General features: G+C 43.2%; 1 protein-coding gene across 1 annotated transcript; it reads right to left on the reverse strand.

Annotated features, from left to right (window-relative positions):
- Window positions 1–3,847: 3,847 nt before the first annotated feature.
- ppp1r18 (protein phosphatase 1, regulatory subunit 18) lies at window positions 3,848–19,618 on the reverse strand. The gene is made up of 4 exons (XM_035793520.2): window positions 18,544–19,618; window positions 13,026–17,375; window positions 5,754–5,973; window positions 3,848–5,468 (listed from the first exon to the last, which is right to left on the reverse strand). The coding sequence occupies exons 2-4, from the start codon at window positions 17,304–17,306 to the stop codon at window positions 5,449–5,451; spliced, it is 4,521 nt and encodes a 1,506-aa protein (XP_035649413.1). The 5' UTR covers window positions 17,307–17,375; window positions 18,544–19,618; the 3' UTR covers window positions 3,848–5,448.
- Between the last annotated feature and the right edge of the window lie 395 nt (window positions 19,619–20,013).

Raw genomic sequence — 20,013 nt, forward strand, 5'->3', positions numbered from 1 at the left:
TAGGAATAACTACACCCAACTATGGTGTATTGACGCCCCCAACTGTATGGGGTAACACCTATGACTTTTAACATTAATAGTAAGCTTATCCTGGCGTGACGTTTTGATAACTGTGTAAATATCATTAGGACAAGGTGACTTTTATCAATATATTTTGACACCTGAAACCCCACCTCTTTAAGGAATACCTAGGATAGGATAAGTAATCCTTCACCCCCCCTTTAAGATTTAGATGCACTATTGTAAAGTGACTGTTCTACTGGATGTCATAAGGTGAATGCACCAATTTGTAAGTCGCTCTGGATAAGAGCGTCTGCTAAATGACTTAAATGTAAATGTAAATGTAATATTTGCCTATATTTACCCCCCCCCCCAAATGAAATGCTAACTACTATTATGGCTATTATAAAGAACTACAAATACCATAATGAACTACAAATGCACGACTCCAACACCACCATTAAGTTTTGCCGATGACACATCAGTGTTCAGTTAACTAGCCTACCTGGTTAAATAAAGTGTGAAAAAAATAAAAATAAGACTACTGAATATCTAATCAAATGGCTGCCCAGAATATTTGCATTGCCCCCTCTTTTTATGCTGCTGCTACTCTCTGTTATTATCTATGCATAAGTCACTTTAATAACTCAATACACAGCATCAGTAATCCAGTGTGTATATACATAATTGGTCTGGACAGCAACACTGTAACCTCTGCTCTGTAACTGTAAATTATTGCGGCAGTCCAGTGAGTGTAGCGAAATGCTTGTGCTTCTAGTTCCGACTATGCAGTAATAACCAACGAGTAATCTAACCTAACAATTTCACAACAGCTAAAGGGAAAGGGATGAAGAATATGTACATAAAGATATATGAATGAGTGACGGTACAGAACGGCATAGGCAATAGTAGATGGTATCGAGTACAGTATACACATATGAGATGAGTAATGTAGGGTATGTAAACATTATATTAAGTGGCATTGTTTAAAGTGGCTAGTGATACATTTTTTTACATGTATGGCAGCAGCCACTTAATGTTAGTGGTGGCTGTTTAACAGTCTGATGGCCTTGAGATAGAAGCTGTTTTTCAGTCTCTCGCTCCCTGCTCTGATGCACCTGTACTGACCTCGCCTTCTAGATGATAGCGGGGTGAACAGGCAGTGGCTCGAGTGGTTGTTGTCCTTGATGATCTTTATGGCCTTCCTGTGACATCGGGTGGTGTAGGTGTCCTGGAGGGCAGGTAGTTTGCCCCCGGTGATGCGTTGTGCAGACCTCACCACCCTCTGGAGAGCCTTACGGTTGTGGGCGGAGCAGCTGCCGTACCAGGCGGTGATACAGCCCGACAGGATGCTCTCGATTGTGCATCTGTAAAAGTTGATAAGTGCTTTTGGTGACAAGCCGAATTTCTTCAGCCTTCTGAGGCCTCTTCACCACGCTGTCTGTGTGGGTGGACCATTTCAGTTTGTCCGTGATGTGTACGCCGAGGAACTTTAAACGTTCTACCCTCTCCACTACTGTTCTGTCGATGTGGATAGGGGGGTGCTCCCTCTGCTGTTTCCTGAAGTCCACGATCATCTCCTTTGTTTTGTTGACGTTGAGTGTGAGGTTATTTTCCTGACACCACACTCCGGGGGCCCTCACCTCCTCCCTGTAGACCGTCTCGTCGTTGTTGGTAATCAAGCCCACCACTGTAGTGTCGTCTGCAAACTTGATGATTGAGTTGGAGGTGTGCATGGTCACGCAGTCGTGGGTGAACAGGGAGTACAGGAGAGGGCTCAGAACGCACCCTTGTGGGGCCCCAGTGTTGAGGATCAGCGGGGTGGAGATGTTGTTACCTACCCACACCACCTGGGGGTGGCCCGTCAGGAAGTCCAGTACCCAGTTGCACAGGGCGGTGTCGAGACCCAGGGTCTCGAGCTTGATGACGAGTTTGGAGGGTACTATGGTGTTAAATGCTGAGCTGTAGTCGATGAACAACATTCTCACATAGGTATTCCTCTTGTCCAGATGGGTTAGGGCCGTGTGCAGTGTGGTTTTGATTGCGTCGTCTGTGGACCTATTGGGGCGGTAAGCAAATTGGAGTGGGTCTAGGGTGTCAGGTAGGGTGGAGGTGATATGGTCCTTGACTAGTCTCTCAAAGGACTTCATGATGACGGAAGTGAGTGCTACGGGCGGTAGTCGTTTAGCTCAGTTAGTGTAGCTTTCTTGGGAACAGGAACAATGTTGGCCCTGACATAAAAATATCTCATACTCGCAAAATATAATTGAAACATAAATGTATGCATAGTCACATCTACACAACCCATCATGCCACTTTTAATTTCAAATCATTTATTAGATGTTTTTCTCTCTTGAAGCCAGCTTCTTCGACCGCAATAGAAAACATAAAGAATAAAACAAAGTATCAAAATTGCACACATCACATGGGAGCATAAATCAGATATACCATATATATGATATTCTTCAGATAGATTCTTTCACATAAAAAAGAGCACCTAAAATTGAGATTACAGCATCTCATGGAACCATGATAACATTTGTGCCCTCATTTTGGATGCGGGTGATTCGTCACGAACTAGGACCAACAAAAATACCATGATTTGGGGGATTTTCACTTAATTTAATCCATAGAATGGTCCTTTTGGAGGAAGTATTGTTGACATTTGTATCTAAAGCTTAATTGAGAAATAATACAAGTTGGCATATTTATTACATTTTGGACTTACCCAGGCCTCCTTTAAGACTCCATAAAGCCAAACTTGGTGTAATATGAAGCGTTGCCGCTTGCTCTGCAACATGAGATGCATTTTGATTTCAATAACAATTTTCCTATTAATGAATGAATATTGAAAAATATAAACATAAATATTGAAACATACAATTTGAATTTGGCTAATATTTTAATGTATTGTACATCCGGCAAATCACCAGAAGAGGGTGACCATTTTGAATCCATTTTCACATTCACTCTGTTACAAATTGGATCATAACTCTAAAAATAGCAGAGATCCCACTCTGGAACTTTGATATGTCCGTAGAGTATATTACGTTCAACAATATATTAAACATTTTGCTAAATCATTTTTTTTTTCAATATTCATAAATTAATAAGAATATTGTTATTGAAAACAAAATGCTACTCAAATTACAAAGCAAGCGGTGAAGCTTCCTATGACACCAATGTTTTCTTTGTAGCACCTACAGATAAATCATTAGGGAGTCTTAAAGGAGACCTGGGTAAGGCCAAACCGTCAACTTTGATTAATTATTGGTCAATTATGCTTTTATATACAAATGTCAAATATACGTCAACAATCCATACTCCAAAGGACCATTCTATATATTAAAATGTCTGAAAATCATGGTCTTTTTTCCCCACCCATATCACACATGTGCTGTATGTAGTCTTACATAATAACACCAGAGACCCAAACATAATACCTTTTCCATTCAAAACTATACAGTCAAAGTACTATAGATACAGTACATAGACTACTGTTTTTCATCCTACCACATTAATTCCACTAGTGGTTAAAAATAAAAACTTGTAATGGTGATCATTCCATCATGTATCGTCAGGTTTTTCAATCATGTGCATTAAGTCTCGCTTAAATCCACTTTGTGGTTCAAACAGAAACCGTAATTGAACAAAAGTTAATTGTCATCATGTTACATATAGCCATGGTTTGCCAGAAACGACTGTGCCTTCAGAAAGCATTTACACCCCTCGACTTTTTCCGCATTTTGTTGTGTTACAACCTGAATTTAAAATTGAGATCTTATGTCGCTGGCCTACACAAAATACCTCATTTAATGTCAAATTGAAATTATGTTTGAAATTATTATTAAAACAATTTTAATAGAAAATACTGCTCAGGGATTTCACCATGAGACCAATTCTGACTTTAAAACAGTTACAGAGTTGAATGGCTGTGACAGGAGAAAACTGAGAATGGATCAACAACATTGTAGTTACTCCACAATATTAACCTAAATGACAGAGTGAACTGTTGCCTAGTTAAATAAAGGTTAAAAGAAGGAAGCCTATACAGAATAAAGATATCCCAAAACATGCAATGCCATAAGGCACAACACATCACTGAGTACCACTCTTCATATTTTCAAGCATGGTGGTGGCTGCATCATGTTATGGATATGGTTGTCATTGGAAAGGACTAAGGAGTTTTTAAATATTTTTTCATCAAATTAAATGGAATAGACCTAAGCACAACCAACATCCTAGAAGAAAACCTGGTTCAGTCTGCTTTCAAACAGACACTGGAAGACAAATTCACATTTCAGCAGGACAATAAGGGAAAGGGGATATCTACTCAGTTGCATAACTGAATGCATTCAACTGAAATGCGTCTTCTGCATTTAACCCATTCCCTCTGAATCAATAACCTAAAACACAAGGCCAAATATACACTGGAGTTGCTTACCAAGACGGCATTGAATGTTCCTGAATGGCCTAGATACAGTTTTGACTTAAATAGGGTTGAAGATCTATGGCAGGACTTGAAAATGACTTTCTAGCAATGATTAACAAACAACTTGAAAGAGCTGGATGTATTGGCTCTGGGGTGTGAATGAATACGTGTAAATTAGATGTAAAATGTAAAAATAAAAATAAATGTTTTCACTTTGTCATTATGGGCTATTGTGTGTAGATGGGTGAGAAATAACATTGATTTAATCAATTTTGAATTTAGGCTTTAGCACAACAAAATGTGGAATAAGTCCAGGTGTATGAATACTTTCTGAAGGCACTGTACAGATGAGGGATGTTCACAAGACTCAAAATATATCTTGGACTTGTGGATGACCTGATCTTTATATCATCTGTATGAGCAAATCAAGCAGGCACAGGGACCAGATGATATAAGCGTCACTGAGAATACGTCCAAAATGACATCCTAATCCTTTTATAGTGCACTACTTTTGACCAGGGCCCATAGGGCTCCGGTCAAAAGTAGTGCCCTAGAGGGAATGCAGCCTGAATCGTTACAGTGCTGATGCAACGTTTATATACAGTAGGGCCATTGTGTTGTTGAACTAAGCCAAATAAAACTAAACTGACCGGACCCTTTTACAATACTTTTGTAGTAATCCACTAACTTGCATTGACATACACTTTTATATATTCAAACTTATAGGCTACAATATGTACTGTGCTTTCATATATCCTTTGCACTTCTACCTTGAAATAGAGAAGTAAAATAAAAAGTCCAGTCAGGTTCCGCTACATGCGCCATCATTCAACTCATAAACTGCTCAAAACCATCATTTTAAAAATTCAAAACCAATAGTCCCTGACCCTAAGTAAAATAAAACATTGAACATCAAAAAAGATTACCAACATTAATTATATCATTTTAAATAAACAAAATACAGGAAACAAAAATCTAATATGAAACATCACTTGGGCTATTTGGCGAGCTGACGTCTACCGATGGCAAGACTCATCTGTAAAATGGAGAGATAAAGAGGAGTTATGAGACACAATTCAGATACAGGTATGGAATGGACAACCCCATTTTATGACTAACTGAGGGGTGTATTCACTAGGAACCAAACGGATGCAAATGGACGAAAATGGAGAGGGACTAAGCTGAACTTGTCCAATAAGAAATGCTTGGTTTGTTGCAAAAAAGTTGTCCATTGCAGAATGTTTTGCTACGGGTTGCACTAATGAATACACCCTGTGTATGCAGGTATTCAGCTAAATGGAAGGGAGTGACATATACTGACCTATTCTCAGCACTCTCAGGCCAGCCGCTGCTCCCACGTTCCTGCTGCTCCCGGACACAAACACTCCTCTCTCCTCCTCCTCCTCCTCTTCCTCCTGCACCTCATCCTCCTTCCCTTTCTCCTGACCTGGTATGGGGTAGGGGTTAAAGGCTATCATAGAGGCCTCTGATGGGTATTCAAAAACCTGCTCCAGCTGGGTCTCGTCGAAACACACCTTCACCTGGAGGGGGCGGACAAGACAGATACAGGAGAGAGGCTTAGTACAGTGCACCCAATAGAGACACACCCTTACAGACAGCCTGACCACATTGCAGTGTTACTTAATCAGGATGGACATGCTTCAAGAACAATTAATAGCAAGAAATAACCTGTACTTTCCCATTTTTGCCCTTATTTAGTATGAAAGGGTGATGTGGAAGGCACCCATTAAAACGGCATGATTAAGTTGTACTGAGTCAGTCCCTTCCTGACAAAAATGTATGTAAACCTACAATTTGTTTACTTAGCACGGATATGAGAGATTATTTTGGTGTAAATAACATTGCTGCCTGCACCGAACAGTAGGAAAACCTGGCCTCTGCCTCGTACATTATATTATAGGTTTTTATAGTACATTATATTACAGGTTGGTGTAGTACATATATACCGTAGTGCATTTATATTCACCACAAACTGACTGACCATACACTCCCGATAATAACCTGGTGTGAGAGACGTTGGACGAATCAAGCTCAGACCCAGAAGGTTAATCCCTGACTGAACTGATTGACCCAGGCTAACACAGCAGGGGAGAACATGGAGGAGAGACAGAGAACCAGAGAGAGAGAGAGAGGAAGAAAGGAAGCACACTGTGCCAATCACTAATCACCACAGTCACATCGGAACCTTTACAAATACTCGTAAAAATGTCTGACACAACATGTGGGGCAGCCACTGTCTATGAGAATGGTACCTCGGTCTAGTTTGAGAGAAGGAGATACTGTATGACAAGGGAGCCTTGGGATTGAAGAGAGGGGAGACAGAGGATCTGAACAAGGATGACGAGGAGAGCGTAAGTCACCCCCCTCTGTAAGATGAGCTGACGTCAAACAGTCTCAGCAACGTGAGCAACAGGTGGCCAGGAAGCACCAATAGGCTACGAAAGGGTTACAGCAGGACGACTATAGTAAATGAGAGCTGTGCTTAACCGCTATGAGTATATTACAGGATTAGGTCCCGAACTGACACAAAGGAAACAATTTTGGGGGGTTTTCTCATTACTCAGTGTGGACTGAGTTTTTATATCACCTTTACTTAACCAGGTAGGCTAGTTGAGAGTAAGTTCTCATTTACAACTGCGACCTGGCCAAGATAAAGCAAAGCAGTTTGACACATACAACAACACAGAGTTATACATGGGATAAACAAACATACAGTCAATAATACTGTAGAAAAAGATATGAGATATGAGACTCCAGCTTCAGTCATTTTTGCAGTTCGTTCCAGTCATTGGCAGAAGAGAACTGGAAGGAAGGCGGCAAAAGGAAGAATTGGCTTTGGGGATGACCAGTGAGATATACCTGCTGGGGTGCGTGCCGCGGGTGGGTGCTGCTATGGTGACCAGTGAGCTGAGATAAGGCGGGGCTTTACCTAGCAGAGACTTGTAGATGACCTGGAGCCAGTGGGTTTGGCGGTGAGTATGAAGCGAGGGCCAGCCAACGAGAGCATACAGGTCGCAGTGGTGGGTAGTATATGGGGCTTTGGTGACAAAACGGATGGCACTGTGATAGACTGCATCCAATTTGTTGAGTAGAGTGTTGTGGGCTATTTTGTAAATGGAAGTATGTATAATAATGCATCCAATTAGGTTTGGATGTACTTGGAAGATCGGTCGTAGTATCTGTCCATTCAGTTACAGCACTGATTATCATGAAAGGGAGTCATGATGAGGAATAATCCACATCCTACAGCATAGTCGTTTAATAAACAACACTGCATCATTTATTCTTTCAAACACAAAATGTATTTTGGGCAGAGTGGGGTATGTCGAGCAATTTTTTACTTTCAGCATCACTACATCAAGGGAAATATAATGTTCTTTCTAAATAATATACAGTCAGAAGTTTACATACACTTAGGTTGGAGTCATTAAAAATGGTTTTTCGACCCCTCAACCACAAATTCCTTGTTAATAAACTATAGTTTTGGCAAGTCGGTCAGAACATCTACTTTGTGCATGACACAGTCATTTTTCCAACAATTGTTTAAAGACAGATTATTTCACTTATAATTCACTGTATCACAATTCCAGTGGGTCAGAAGTTTACATACACTAAGTTGACTGTGCCTTTGAACAGCTTGGAAAATTCCAGAAAATTATGTCATGGCTTTAGAAGCTTCTGATAGGCTAATTGACATCATTGGAGGTGTACCTGTAGATGTATTTCAAGGGCTACCTTTAAACTCAGTGCCTCTTTGCTTGACATCATGGGAAACTCAAAAGAAATAAGCCAAGACCTCAGAAAAATAATTGTGGACCTCCACAAGCCTGGTTCATCCTTGGGAGCAATTTCCAAACACCTGAAGGTACCACATTAATCTGTACAAACAATAGTACGCAAGTATTAACACCATGGGACCACGCAGCCATCATACCGCTGAGGAAGGAGACGCCTTCTGTCTCCTAGAGATGAACGTACTTTGGGGCGAAAAGTGCAAATCAATCGCAGAACAACAGCAAAGAACCCTTTGAAGATGCTGGAGAAAACAGGTACAAAGTATCAATATCCACAGTAAAACGAGTCCTATGTCGACATAACCTGAAAGGCCGCTCAGCAAGGATGGAGCCACTGCTCCAAAACCAGCATAAAAAAGCCAGATTACGGTTTGCAACTGCACATGGGGACAAAGATCATACTTTTTGGAGAAATGTCCTCTGGTCTGATGAAACAAAAATATAACTATTTGGCCATAATGACCATCGTTATGTTTGGAGGAAAAAGGGGGAGGCTTGCAAGCCGAAGAACACCATCCCAACCGTGAAGCACGAGGGTGGCAGCATCATGTTGTGTGGGTGCTTTGCTGCAGGAGGGGCTGGTGCACTTCACAAAATAGATGGCTTCATGAGGAAGTAAAATTATGTGGATATATTGAAGCAACATCTCAAGACATCAGTCAGGATCCCAGACATATTCAAAGCTTGGTCGCAAATGGGTCTTCCAAATGGACAATGACCCCATGCATACTTCCAAAGTTGTGGCAAATTGGTTTAAGGACAACAAGTCAAGGTATTTGGAGTGGCCATCACAAAGCCCTGACCTCAATCCTATAGAAAATGTGTCGGCTGAACTGAAAAAGCTTGTGCGAGCAAGGAGGCCAACAAACCTGGCTCATTTTCACCAGCTCTGTCAGGAGGTATGGGCCAAAATTCACTCAACTTATTGTGGGAAGTTTGTGGAAGGCTCCCCGAAATGTTTGACACAAGTTAAACAATTTAAAGGCAATGCTACCAAATACTAATTGAGTGTATGTAAACTTTTGACCCACTGGGAATGTGATGAAAGAAAGAAATAATTTTCTCTACTATTATTCTGACATTTTATTTTATTAAAATAAAGTGGTGATCCTAACTGACCTAAAATTTTACTAGGATTAAATGTAAGAAATGGTTTAGTTCAAATGTATTTAGCTAAGGTGTATGTAAACTTCTGACTTCAACTGTATCTACATATATTTCAGGATGTTCTGTATCCCTCGAAATAATCAGAATTCATGTAAACATAATAGTTTTGAAAACATGGCTTGTCCAAAAAAAGTGGTCTCTTGGCACAACCTACCCCGGGTATCGACTGCAATTCAAATTGCAGTCGATAAATTGCAATTGTGTTCATTGTCTATAGTTTATGCCTGCCCATACCATAACCCCACAGCCACCATGGGGCACTCTGTTCACAATGTTGACATACTTAAACCCCTCGCCAACACAACGCCATACACATGGTCTGCAGTTGTGAGGCCGGTTGGACGTACTGCCAAATTCTCTAAAATGACGTTGGAGGAGGCCTATGGTAGAGAAATTAACATGACATTTTCTGACAACAGCTCTGGTGGACATTCCTGAAGTCAGCATGCCAATTGCACACTCCCTCAAAACTTGAGACATCTGTAGCATTGTGTTGTGTGACAAAACTGTACATTTAAGACTTTTATTGTCCCCAGCACAAGCTGCACCTGTGTAATGATCATGCTGTTTAATCAGCTTCTTGATATTCCACACCCGTCAGGTGGATGGATTATCTTGGCAAAGGAGAATTGCTCACTAACAGGGATTTTTGAGGAATAAGCTTTTTGTGCATATGGAATATGTCTGGGATCTTTTATTTCAGCTCATGAAACATAGAACCAACACTTTACATGTTGCATTTATATTTTTGTTCAGTGTACTTATTTTACTATAAATGTTATCATACTTGATTCTTTTTATTCACAAATGCAAGTGAAATGCTCGCACTATGTAGCCCTGACCACCCTCCAATGTGGCTGGTGAAATAGACATCTTACCCCCCTATATTTGCTATTTCTCTGTCTCTATCGTTCAGAGGAAGTAAACAGGCCTGAAAGAGGAAATATCCAGTGATAGGTCCAAAATGTCACCCCTTTCTCTGTATAGTGCACTACTTTTGACCAGGGCCCATAGGGCACTGGTGAAAAGTAGTGCACTATGTAAGGAATAGGATGCCATTTGGGACTCGGTCATGCAGTGTCTCGGCTAGGGAGTCACAAGGTTGTTGAGTTTCCCCTCACTCCACTTCTCTTTAACCCCACCCTCCTGTTTCACTGACAAATGAGAGACTGTTCCTCTTCAATCGCACCAAATTTGGGCCCGATGACAATTTTTAAATGGGAAATTAGGTTACAGTAGGACAGTATCAATAGTCGATGTTGCGAAAACTATACAATAAACATGGTGAGAGCTTCCTCAACTTTACTGCCATGGCTAAATGAACAAGTCAATCATTAATTCCTTAGCCTAAATTTCCAACAAGACTTGGAAGGATGACATTGGCAAATGCTGCTGTCATATGCCAAGAGGTCAACGTTGTCAAAAGTGTTTGCCAAAATTCCAATGCAGCAAAACAAACTCAGCAGAAACAGGAAAATACAAAGGAAGACTTGTCGGAAAGGCAACAAGGGCAGACTCATTGAAAGACAGGATCTGTCAGAGGGAGTAACCTGCAATGCAATGGTGTGACTCAGGCCAAGGATCTGTGTAGCATCTTGCATTATGTACAGAAAATTAGATGAAAAAAATAGGCTGATAAGCTAAATGCCTATACAATAGCAAAGTGTTTTATATAAAAAATCATGCTGTCTGAGTAAAGTACTGCACATAAGCCATAAAGGATTAAGTGTTTAACAATAGATATACACTGAGTATACCAAACATTAGGAACCACCCCTTTTGCCCTCAGAACAGCCTCAATTTGACGTGGCATGGACTCTACAAGGTGTCGATAGCGTTCCACAGGGATGCTGGCCCAAGTTGAATCCAATGCTTCCCACAGTTCTGTCAAGTTGGCTGGACTTCCTTTGGGTGGTGGGCCATTCTTGATACACACGGGAAACTGTTGAGCGTGAAAAACCCAGCAGCATTGCAGTTCTTGACAAAAAAATGGTGCACCTGCTACCTACTACCATACCCTGTTCAAAGACACTTAACTATTTTGTCTTTCCCATTCACCCTTTAAATGGCATGTCTTAATTGTCTCAAGGCTTAAAAATGGTTCTTTACTCTGTCTCTTACCCTTCATTTACAACGATTGAAGTGGATTTATCAAGTGACTTCAATAAGGAATCATAGCTTTCACCTGGATTAACCTGGTCAGTCTATGTCATGGAAAGAGCAGGTGTCCTTAATGTTTTGTATACTCAGTGTATACTGTATACCGTAATTGCTCTAATTATGCATATTCTCGTCTACCTCGCTATATAAACAGATTACACCAGACTCCCGCACCTCTCTTATTCAGAGGGGTTGGGTTAAATGCGGAAGACACATTTCAGTTGAAGGTATTCAGCTGTACAACTGTCTAGGTATCCCATTTTAACTTTCCCGTTCTTCCCATTCTAAAGCTCCATTCGTGTGGGGAGACTGCCAAGCCTGGTCTTTAGTTCTGCTCTGATGAGCCACTTTGTTATGGAGGTGTCCTAATTAAAGTACTCCAAAAGACTCTGTCCGTGTCTGAAATGGTGCCCCATTCCATATGTAGTGCACTACTTTTGGCCAGGGCCCATGGGGGATAGGGTGCCATTGTAGAGGATAGGGAGCCATTTCAGAAGCAACATCTCTCTAGCAGGCTATTGCTCCGACTGTTTTCATTTCATTGCACAAAAAGGATGTTGCAATGGGGAGAGGGGGGGGGGGGCAATGAATCTATTGTGGGATAACTTGTCTTTCTAGATGAAACAGAAAGAAGTGACGATTGAGTCACAACCCACATAGCTCCTCTCTGCAAAACTTCAAGTTAGACAGACAGAAAGAGATAGGGAGGAGGAGGAGTCCTCTGGCTGAGTGGCTCTGTCATTGTGGTTTCCTCTCCACTTTTTCTGCTCTCTCAAGTGTTACATGAATGCTCATTTGAAATCGACTGTTAGCACTAGACATTACAGTTACCCTAACAAATGATTTACACAGGGTTTATAATTTGTTTATTACTAAACGAGACCAGAGCCACCGCTACTAGTAGGTGACTTTACAGCTGAGAATCATGATGTCGTGCTTGATAAGGCTTTAACAGGCTTAGCTCAGTCGACGTGTTCTAACTCCTCAGTGCAATCAAACGGGATGTACTAATACTAGCGAAAGGGGATTCTACATGATGATGGGGGGGCATTCTGGGGACTGGAGGTTCAAATGGAGGCAGGCAGGGAGGAGGTGAAGTTTTCTGATAGTCACAGTACACCCATAACATATTGATAGTCTATTGAAGCCATTTTCTGCTATTTTTTTGTTTGTTTGTTTTTTGGTCTTTATTAAATCCAACCTTAGGGGAGAGGATCCATGATCATCACCACAAGATATAATCATCACTACAAGAGGCCTTTCTAGGGAGTTTTTCCTAGCCACTGTGCTTCTACACCTGCATTGCTTGCTGTTTGGGGTTTTAGGCTGGGTTTCTGTACAGCACTTTGTGACAACAGCTGATCCAAGAAGGGCTTTATACATACATACATTTGATTTGATTTGATACATCATCAATACAATTTGCAGGCATATGACCCCACTACACTCACCCCTTTGGGATTCCCTTTGGGAGTCTTGACCAGGCAAGACTTATCCAGGTTCTGATATCCGCCGATCACTTCGATCTCCTCCGTAGTGGGGTATCTCTTCTTGCCTCTCTCCACTATCTCGGTTAGGACAGGCATCTGGGACTTGGTAGACGTCTTGACTGAGGGTCCTGAGGATACTGAAACCGATTCCACGGCTGCCCCTCCAACAGGCTTCCTTGGGGTGATGGTGATGGTGGTGCCCCTCTTGGCCTGCTGGCCTCCAGAGCCTGTTCTGATGGTGAAATGGATCGGAGAAGGTGAAGGGGGGGGGGAGACGGAGGGGGACTGGGGTGGGGAGGGTGAGCATGGGGAGGATGATGTGCTGGGCGGGACTCCCTGGTCTGGGTGTAATGAGTTCTCAGGAGAGGGGGTCAGGAGAGATCTGGAGTTGATGGTAATGGATCGGGCACGATTGGGTTGAGGAGGCCTTTCAGAGTGCAACTGCGGATTAGACTGACATTTTCTGGGATTTAGAGGTGTTTGCTGGTCCTTTTGCCTCGGATGCATCTGTTGAGGTTCCTTATTAGGCTGGTTGTGTGATATCCTTGTGCTTTGCTGAGCTTCAGACTCTTTAGCTTTCAAATTCGTTTTTTTACTAAAAGTCGACTGTGCTGCGTTGTCATCGTGTGATAGTCTCTGTACTTCCTGTTGTTCTCGCAACTGAAGCTGTTCCACCTGACGCTGTATTTTCTGAAGTCCGGAATTCTCATCACAAGAGGCCTTATTTCCAGATGCCCCACCACCACCCCACAGCTGCTTCTGTGTCAGCATCCCAACGGATCTCTCCAGACTGCTTGGCTCCTGTTGTTCTGCTGATATGCGGGACTGTACGTTGGGTGCATGTATAGGGATAGGCCTATCCACGGTCCTCTCACTCATGCACACCGCCGTCCTGGACCCCACTGTTTTCAGGTTATAGATCCGGCTCATCTCAGCAAGAGAGGGGGAGAAAGAGTCTGAGGGTGAAGGAGAGGGTGAAGGAGGCAGATAATGCAACCTGTCCTCTTCCTCCGAGAGTTTATCCTCTCCTACTTCTCCTCCTCTGCCTCTGGTGTCCTGTTTTCTCTGCCGACCCCTGTCACACCGTAACTCATCTACTACATGTTTTATTGGATCTTCCTCTCTCTCGATCGTGTGATCGCTTTCTTCCTCTCCTTTGACAGATTGCGAGAATGAGAGAGGAACAGGAAGCTCAGGGTCGGCTTTTGACACGCTCGCTTCCTGTGTGACGTAAAACTGAGTGGATGTTGTCTGCTGTGCAGAGCCTTCCTGTCTCTGTCTCTCTCGCCCCATTTCGTCCCCCCTCTCTCCTTCATCACACCTATCTGAACTTGAAGCTCTTCTAACCCTTCTAGTCCCAGCCCTTTTCATTCCCTCAGTCGCATCTCCATCATCCCCCGTTGCTACCGCTCCCTCCGTGTTCCTCAGCCTCTCCTTCTCCTTCTCCCTCTGCCGGATTTTCTCTCGCAGGGATTCGATACGAGACAAAGGCTTGCCGATCCTCCAACTATCCCGCCTCTCCACACCTTTCCCTCCCTCTCCTTCGCAGCTCTGGTCGTCGTCGCTTTGGAGGCTTGGCCTTTTGTTCTCTAATACCTCCCCCACACCGTAGAACACTGTCCTGGGTATGTGTCGCTCAAGTAGCGTTGGAGGGATTCCAACTGTGGCAACGTGCTTTGGAGACTTGGGAGACTCAGGGGTCACTTCCTGGACGGACATTTCGGGGCAGACGTGGCTGTGCACGTGTGTGCCAGGTGAGTGTGCGCTCTCCTTGCTCACCTCACTTGGCACCCTGTAAGCTTTGCTCCCTCTCACATTCTCTGTGTCCTCCCTCGTCACACGTTTGCGATCCTGAGTTAATGATTGGGTCCCTTTGTGATTGTCAAGTTCGTTGGCTGTCTCTCCGACTCTCCCTGTCTTGTTGATAAGTTCCCCCGGGTGCTGTGATAGTGCTGACTGGGTTGAATGGTTCCCTGGCGCTCCTTGACTACTACGCCAATCTGTTCCTCTGTGTGCCACAGCGCTGAGCAAGGTGGTTGAACACTCTGTCAATGCTGAGACACGTCTGTAATGGCTTTCGACAGACTGAGGAGGACTGGCTCTGTCTACAGAGAGGGTGATCACACAGTTTTGCTGAGTTGTTTCAACTGACATTGTGCAGTCCCTTACTTCTGACATCCTCTTGGCATCCCTTGCATCTGATCCTCTTCTAATGGCTTCTGACCCCCTTCTGTCCCTAACTTGAGGTTCTGCCTGTCTTCCAACCACCACCTCTCTCTCTGTGCTCCTCGCCCTCTCCATCCCTCTCTCTCTTTCTTCTGTCATTCGCTTTACCTCTCTTTCCACTGCTCTCTCTCGCCCATCGTGTTTGATGGGCACTCCTTGCGCAAATGAGGCCTCTGTGTTTTTAACTGAGGCCCTTGTAAACCCTGCCTCCTCACACCTATTCTGTGTTAGTTCCTCTGTCCCCGTGTTACGATATTCTAACTCCACTCGTGTTACAATCTCGACCCCATGGTCAGTCTCTTTCCCTGTGTTACTTTCCAACGCAGGCTGTCTCTCAGGCTGCCCCTCTTCCTCCCTGTCTGTTTTTATGAATCCCTCTCTATGCTTCCCCACCCGCTCTTTATCTGAAAACCGGGTCCAGCCCCCCTGCTTGCCTCCCCTCTCTGACCATTCCCCCTCCACTACATCTCCCCGAGGCGCCACCCTCCTGTCTGAACATGTCCTCTCCACCACCTTCCTATCATGGTTCCCCTCATCCTGCATGCCATTCTCCTTTGTGCATATCACCTGGTCAGAGAAGCTGAATGACCGCTTGGGCACACCCCTGAATCCTGCACGTTTCTCCTCCCCTCTCCTGTCTCCATCATCGTCCTCGTCCAGACCAAAATTGTCTCTGTCCCTGCCAGGCCGGCTGAAACAATCTGAGCTTTTAGACCGGGACGGGGGCTTTGGATGTTCCCTGAATTTCTTTGTATGTTCCCCAAATTTACTCAGCAGCTCACTCACCCTAACTCTTCTCTCATTGTGGATACTGTCAGCTGTGTCACCCCATTTCCTATCCTCTTGTTCTGAAGCTGTGTGTGTTCGTGGTCGGTCTTTCTCCCTCAAGTTCTCCCTCTCTTTATCTTTCATCATCAACCACGCCACCTCTCTCTCCAGCCCCCTCTCACAGTCCTTTCTTCCATCTTTATTGCACTTTGCCTCTCTCTCTCCCTTCTCTTTGCCATCTCCTTCCCTGCCTGCCCCTTTTAGACTTGCACTCCTGCAGTCCTCAGTGCCAGCTAAGGGTTTAATGACCAATACCTCTGATGCTCGGATCTCCGTGACACTCCCTCCACCAGAAAGAAACTCCTTGAGGTCCATCTTTACGTCTCTCTTTTCCTGCTCCTCTTCCATCACCTCCCTCTCCCACTCTTTCCTTCTACCCCTCCTTTCATCACTGCCCTTTCTGTCCTGTTCAATAATGATGATGTTGTCTGCTCTGATGGTACGAAGGCCTGGGACTAGTGGATGGGGGTACTTGGGGTTTTGAGGATCTGAGTCTCCCTCCTCCCTCTCCTCCTCCTTTCTCCCTCTCGGGCATTCCCTTTCCCTGTCTCTCACGGTGTCCCGGCTCGTTTCTCTTCCGGCACTTCTGTCCCTTTCTCTGCCCCTACTCCGTTCCCTGTATCGCTGTAGTTTTAATTCTATATCTCTTCCCCTCCCAGACTCCCCATCATGACCTTTGACATGGCCTCTTTCCTTCTCCTTTTCCCTCTCTCTCCCTACTTCTATTTCCTGCTCATTCCCTTTCTCGTGGCCCATCTCCCCAGCCATCTCTTCTTCTCTTCCCCTTCTCAACCCGCCATGCGTGCGAATGAATGGATTTTGTTGGACAGGGGTGATGGTCTCCCTTAACACCTGACTCTGCGGTTTAGACTCTTCATCCAGCCAAGGCCCTGTGACTTCTGGGCTGAGTGGTGATTCACTTCCCAGCTGCACCAGTGTAGCGCTGTCTGGGTCACTCACAGCATCAGAAGGGGACCTGCCCTCCTTGATTTGGAGGGGGCCCTCTCTTTCCTTGTCCCCGAAACTCTCCTGTTTCATTCTTCTCCTCTGGATGATCCCTCGCTTCCAAACAGGCATGCTGGCAAGTTTGGCCTCCTCCTCTTTTTCTCTCTTCTCTCGCTCCTCCTCCTCCCTCCTCTTTCGCTCCAGCAGGAGTTGTTTCCATTCCGGTAAAGAGGAGACAGACATAACAGAGAAGAGCTTTTGCTTTTGGCAAGATTCCTAATCGTCCTCTCGTTTGATGCTCTGGCAACAGTTCTGTCAAAAAGGACATAGCAAGATGTTCATAAAAAATATAATAACCATATGTTGTGATTTCATTTGTATAGCATATTCCTTGTGACTCACTTTGCTTTCAAATCCGAATAGATGTTTTTATTGAAATGTAGCTTACTAACAGGTCTACTTTGTATATTTCTATGACATCATGTATAGAGGCTATGTAACTCAACCACGTAGCCTATTTACTGGATTACATTTTACACAGGCTTCGTCCTCCCCTCATGGTTACTTTCCCTAATCGTAAAAAGTTAACATACCATCGACGCATAGTCATTATGGAGAGATTTCCGTGCCAACAGAAATGGCATGTGAATTCCATAATTTTGCACAAATTGAATCATTTAATTAAAACAGGGAATGGAACGGCTGTCCTTAGAAGGGCCATGACAGGGCTATTCAACTACATTCTTATGTGCGACAAATTGACCATAGAGGAAAACAGAAGGCATGTCCATGTTCCAGAGAGTCTTAGCTTTCAGGAATGGGGTTAAAATGCTAGAGCTTAAATTATTGTTAATCTAACTACACTGTTCAATTTACAGTAGCTATTACAGTGAAATAATACCATGCTATTGTTTGAGGAGAGCACACAATTATGAAATTTGAAAATGTATTAATAAACCATTTAGGTACATTTGAGCAGTCTTGATACAATATTTTGAACCGATACGCAATGGTTCATTGGATCAGTCTAAAACCTGTAACATACACTGCTGCCATCTAGTGTGAAAAATCGACATTGACCCTGTGCTGGAATAATACATTATGGCCTTTCTCTTGCATTTCAAAGATGATGGTACAAAAAATTATGTTTTTTCTTTGTATTATATTTTACCAGACCTAATATGTTATATTCTCCTACATTAATTTCACATTTCCAAAAACTGCAAAGTGTTTCATTTCAAATGATATCAAGAATATGCATATCCTTGCTTCAGGTCCTGAGCTACAGGCAGTTAGATTTCGGTATGCCATTTTAGGCGAAAATTGAAAAAAAGGGTCACATCCTTAACAGGTTTGTAACATGCACACTATGCCTCTGCACATAGCTGTACGTTTGCACTCCAAACGTTCTCCACAATTTCGCACTCCTTGTTTTAAACCTGGGTGCAAATGATGTTAAAAAATCGTCCTCCAAACTTACCAAATCCTTGGTATTCCGCAGTAATACTTTATATCCCCCTCTGTGTCGGTTTGAGAGTTTTCATCTGCTGAATGAAGAGCGACTGTGTACCTCCCGTCGTGCGTAATGCGCTCGAGATACTACCTCGAAGGTTGTTCTGTATCTAGCTTCCGATGTAGTTGATTAATCGATGTCAAAAAGTCAGGATTAATAATGTTTATATGGTTCCGTTATTTAAAGATGACCTCGCAGTGAATCAGTGTATATACACTTAAAACACCTCCATTGGTAGTAAATATTCCCCGGCTGCAGTGCTGTCCGACAACTGTAATCCTATAATTACATTAAATCCCGTCAGGGGAGTTAGTGGCACACACCATATTGGCCGACCTAATAAAAGGCGTTTAAAGAAGACTCCCGTCTGCCGGTCACCCACCCCTCATCCCTACGTCCCACTAATTGGAAGAGAGAGAGAGAAGAAATAAGGAGAGAAGGGGGTCACCGCAGTCAGACCGTGATGGTGACAGTCGGGATTGAGGTGATGAGAGTTACCCGACGTGATGTGAAAAGCTTCAACCCTTCGTCCCGGGTGGAATTCATCGTAAATTCTGGATAACATCAAAGTGGCCTACACTAGGATACATGCTCAGGAAATCAATCAGTCTGTTATGTAAAATAATCTGCAGGCTCAGCTACAGTAGTTAGCCCAGATCAGACAGTTGAGGAATCATGCATAAGAGAATGGCCTAGACTACATCAATGGTAAGAGCCTAAATCAAAGTTAAAGTAACTCTAAAAAATACATGTACAACGCTCCCGCACACTGACTCTGTACCGGTACCCCCTGTATATAGCCTCGCTATTGTTATTTTACTGCTGCTCTTTAATTATTTGTTACTTTATTTCTTAGTTTTGGGGGGATTTTTCATAACTGCATTGTTGGTTTAAGGGCTTGTAAGTAAGCGTTTCACGACTAACATTTGATTTGAAATGTATTACAGCTTGCATTTATTGACATTTTGTTGTAGTTGCTTATCATTTGTTCCAGTGCAATATCTTAAATGTATCCATGTTTGTTTTGTGATTGTAATTAAATCTATATAACGTAACGAAACAATGAATAACTTCTCCTTTCGATCGTCCATGTTGACAATACAACGAATCCCCTGGAATGAATTCAGCTATTCAAGTCCTCTTACATTGATTTACAGCAGCAATTACTGCAACACAAAGGATATATCAAGGGCACAGCGCAATAAAACAAGGATTATGGAGAGAAAAGGATAAAACAAAGACGTTCAAAATGTGACAGAATGTGTGTGTGTGTGTGTGGGGGGGCATAGCAAAAATAATTGGACAAAAACAACAAAACGAAAGACAACAGTAGAATGCAGCACTGATAAACAAATTCTGACACAAAAATATCGCGTGGAACAGCAGTTTGCACTTGTTGGTGGAATGTAAAATGTCACATTATGTTCATTGGCGATA

This window comes from Oncorhynchus keta, chromosome 19, assembly GCF_023373465.1.
Source record: "Oncorhynchus keta strain PuntledgeMale-10-30-2019 chromosome 19, Oket_V2, whole genome shotgun sequence".
In the NCBI taxonomy this organism is placed as follows: Eukaryota; Metazoa; Chordata; class Actinopteri; order Salmoniformes; family Salmonidae; genus Oncorhynchus; species Oncorhynchus keta.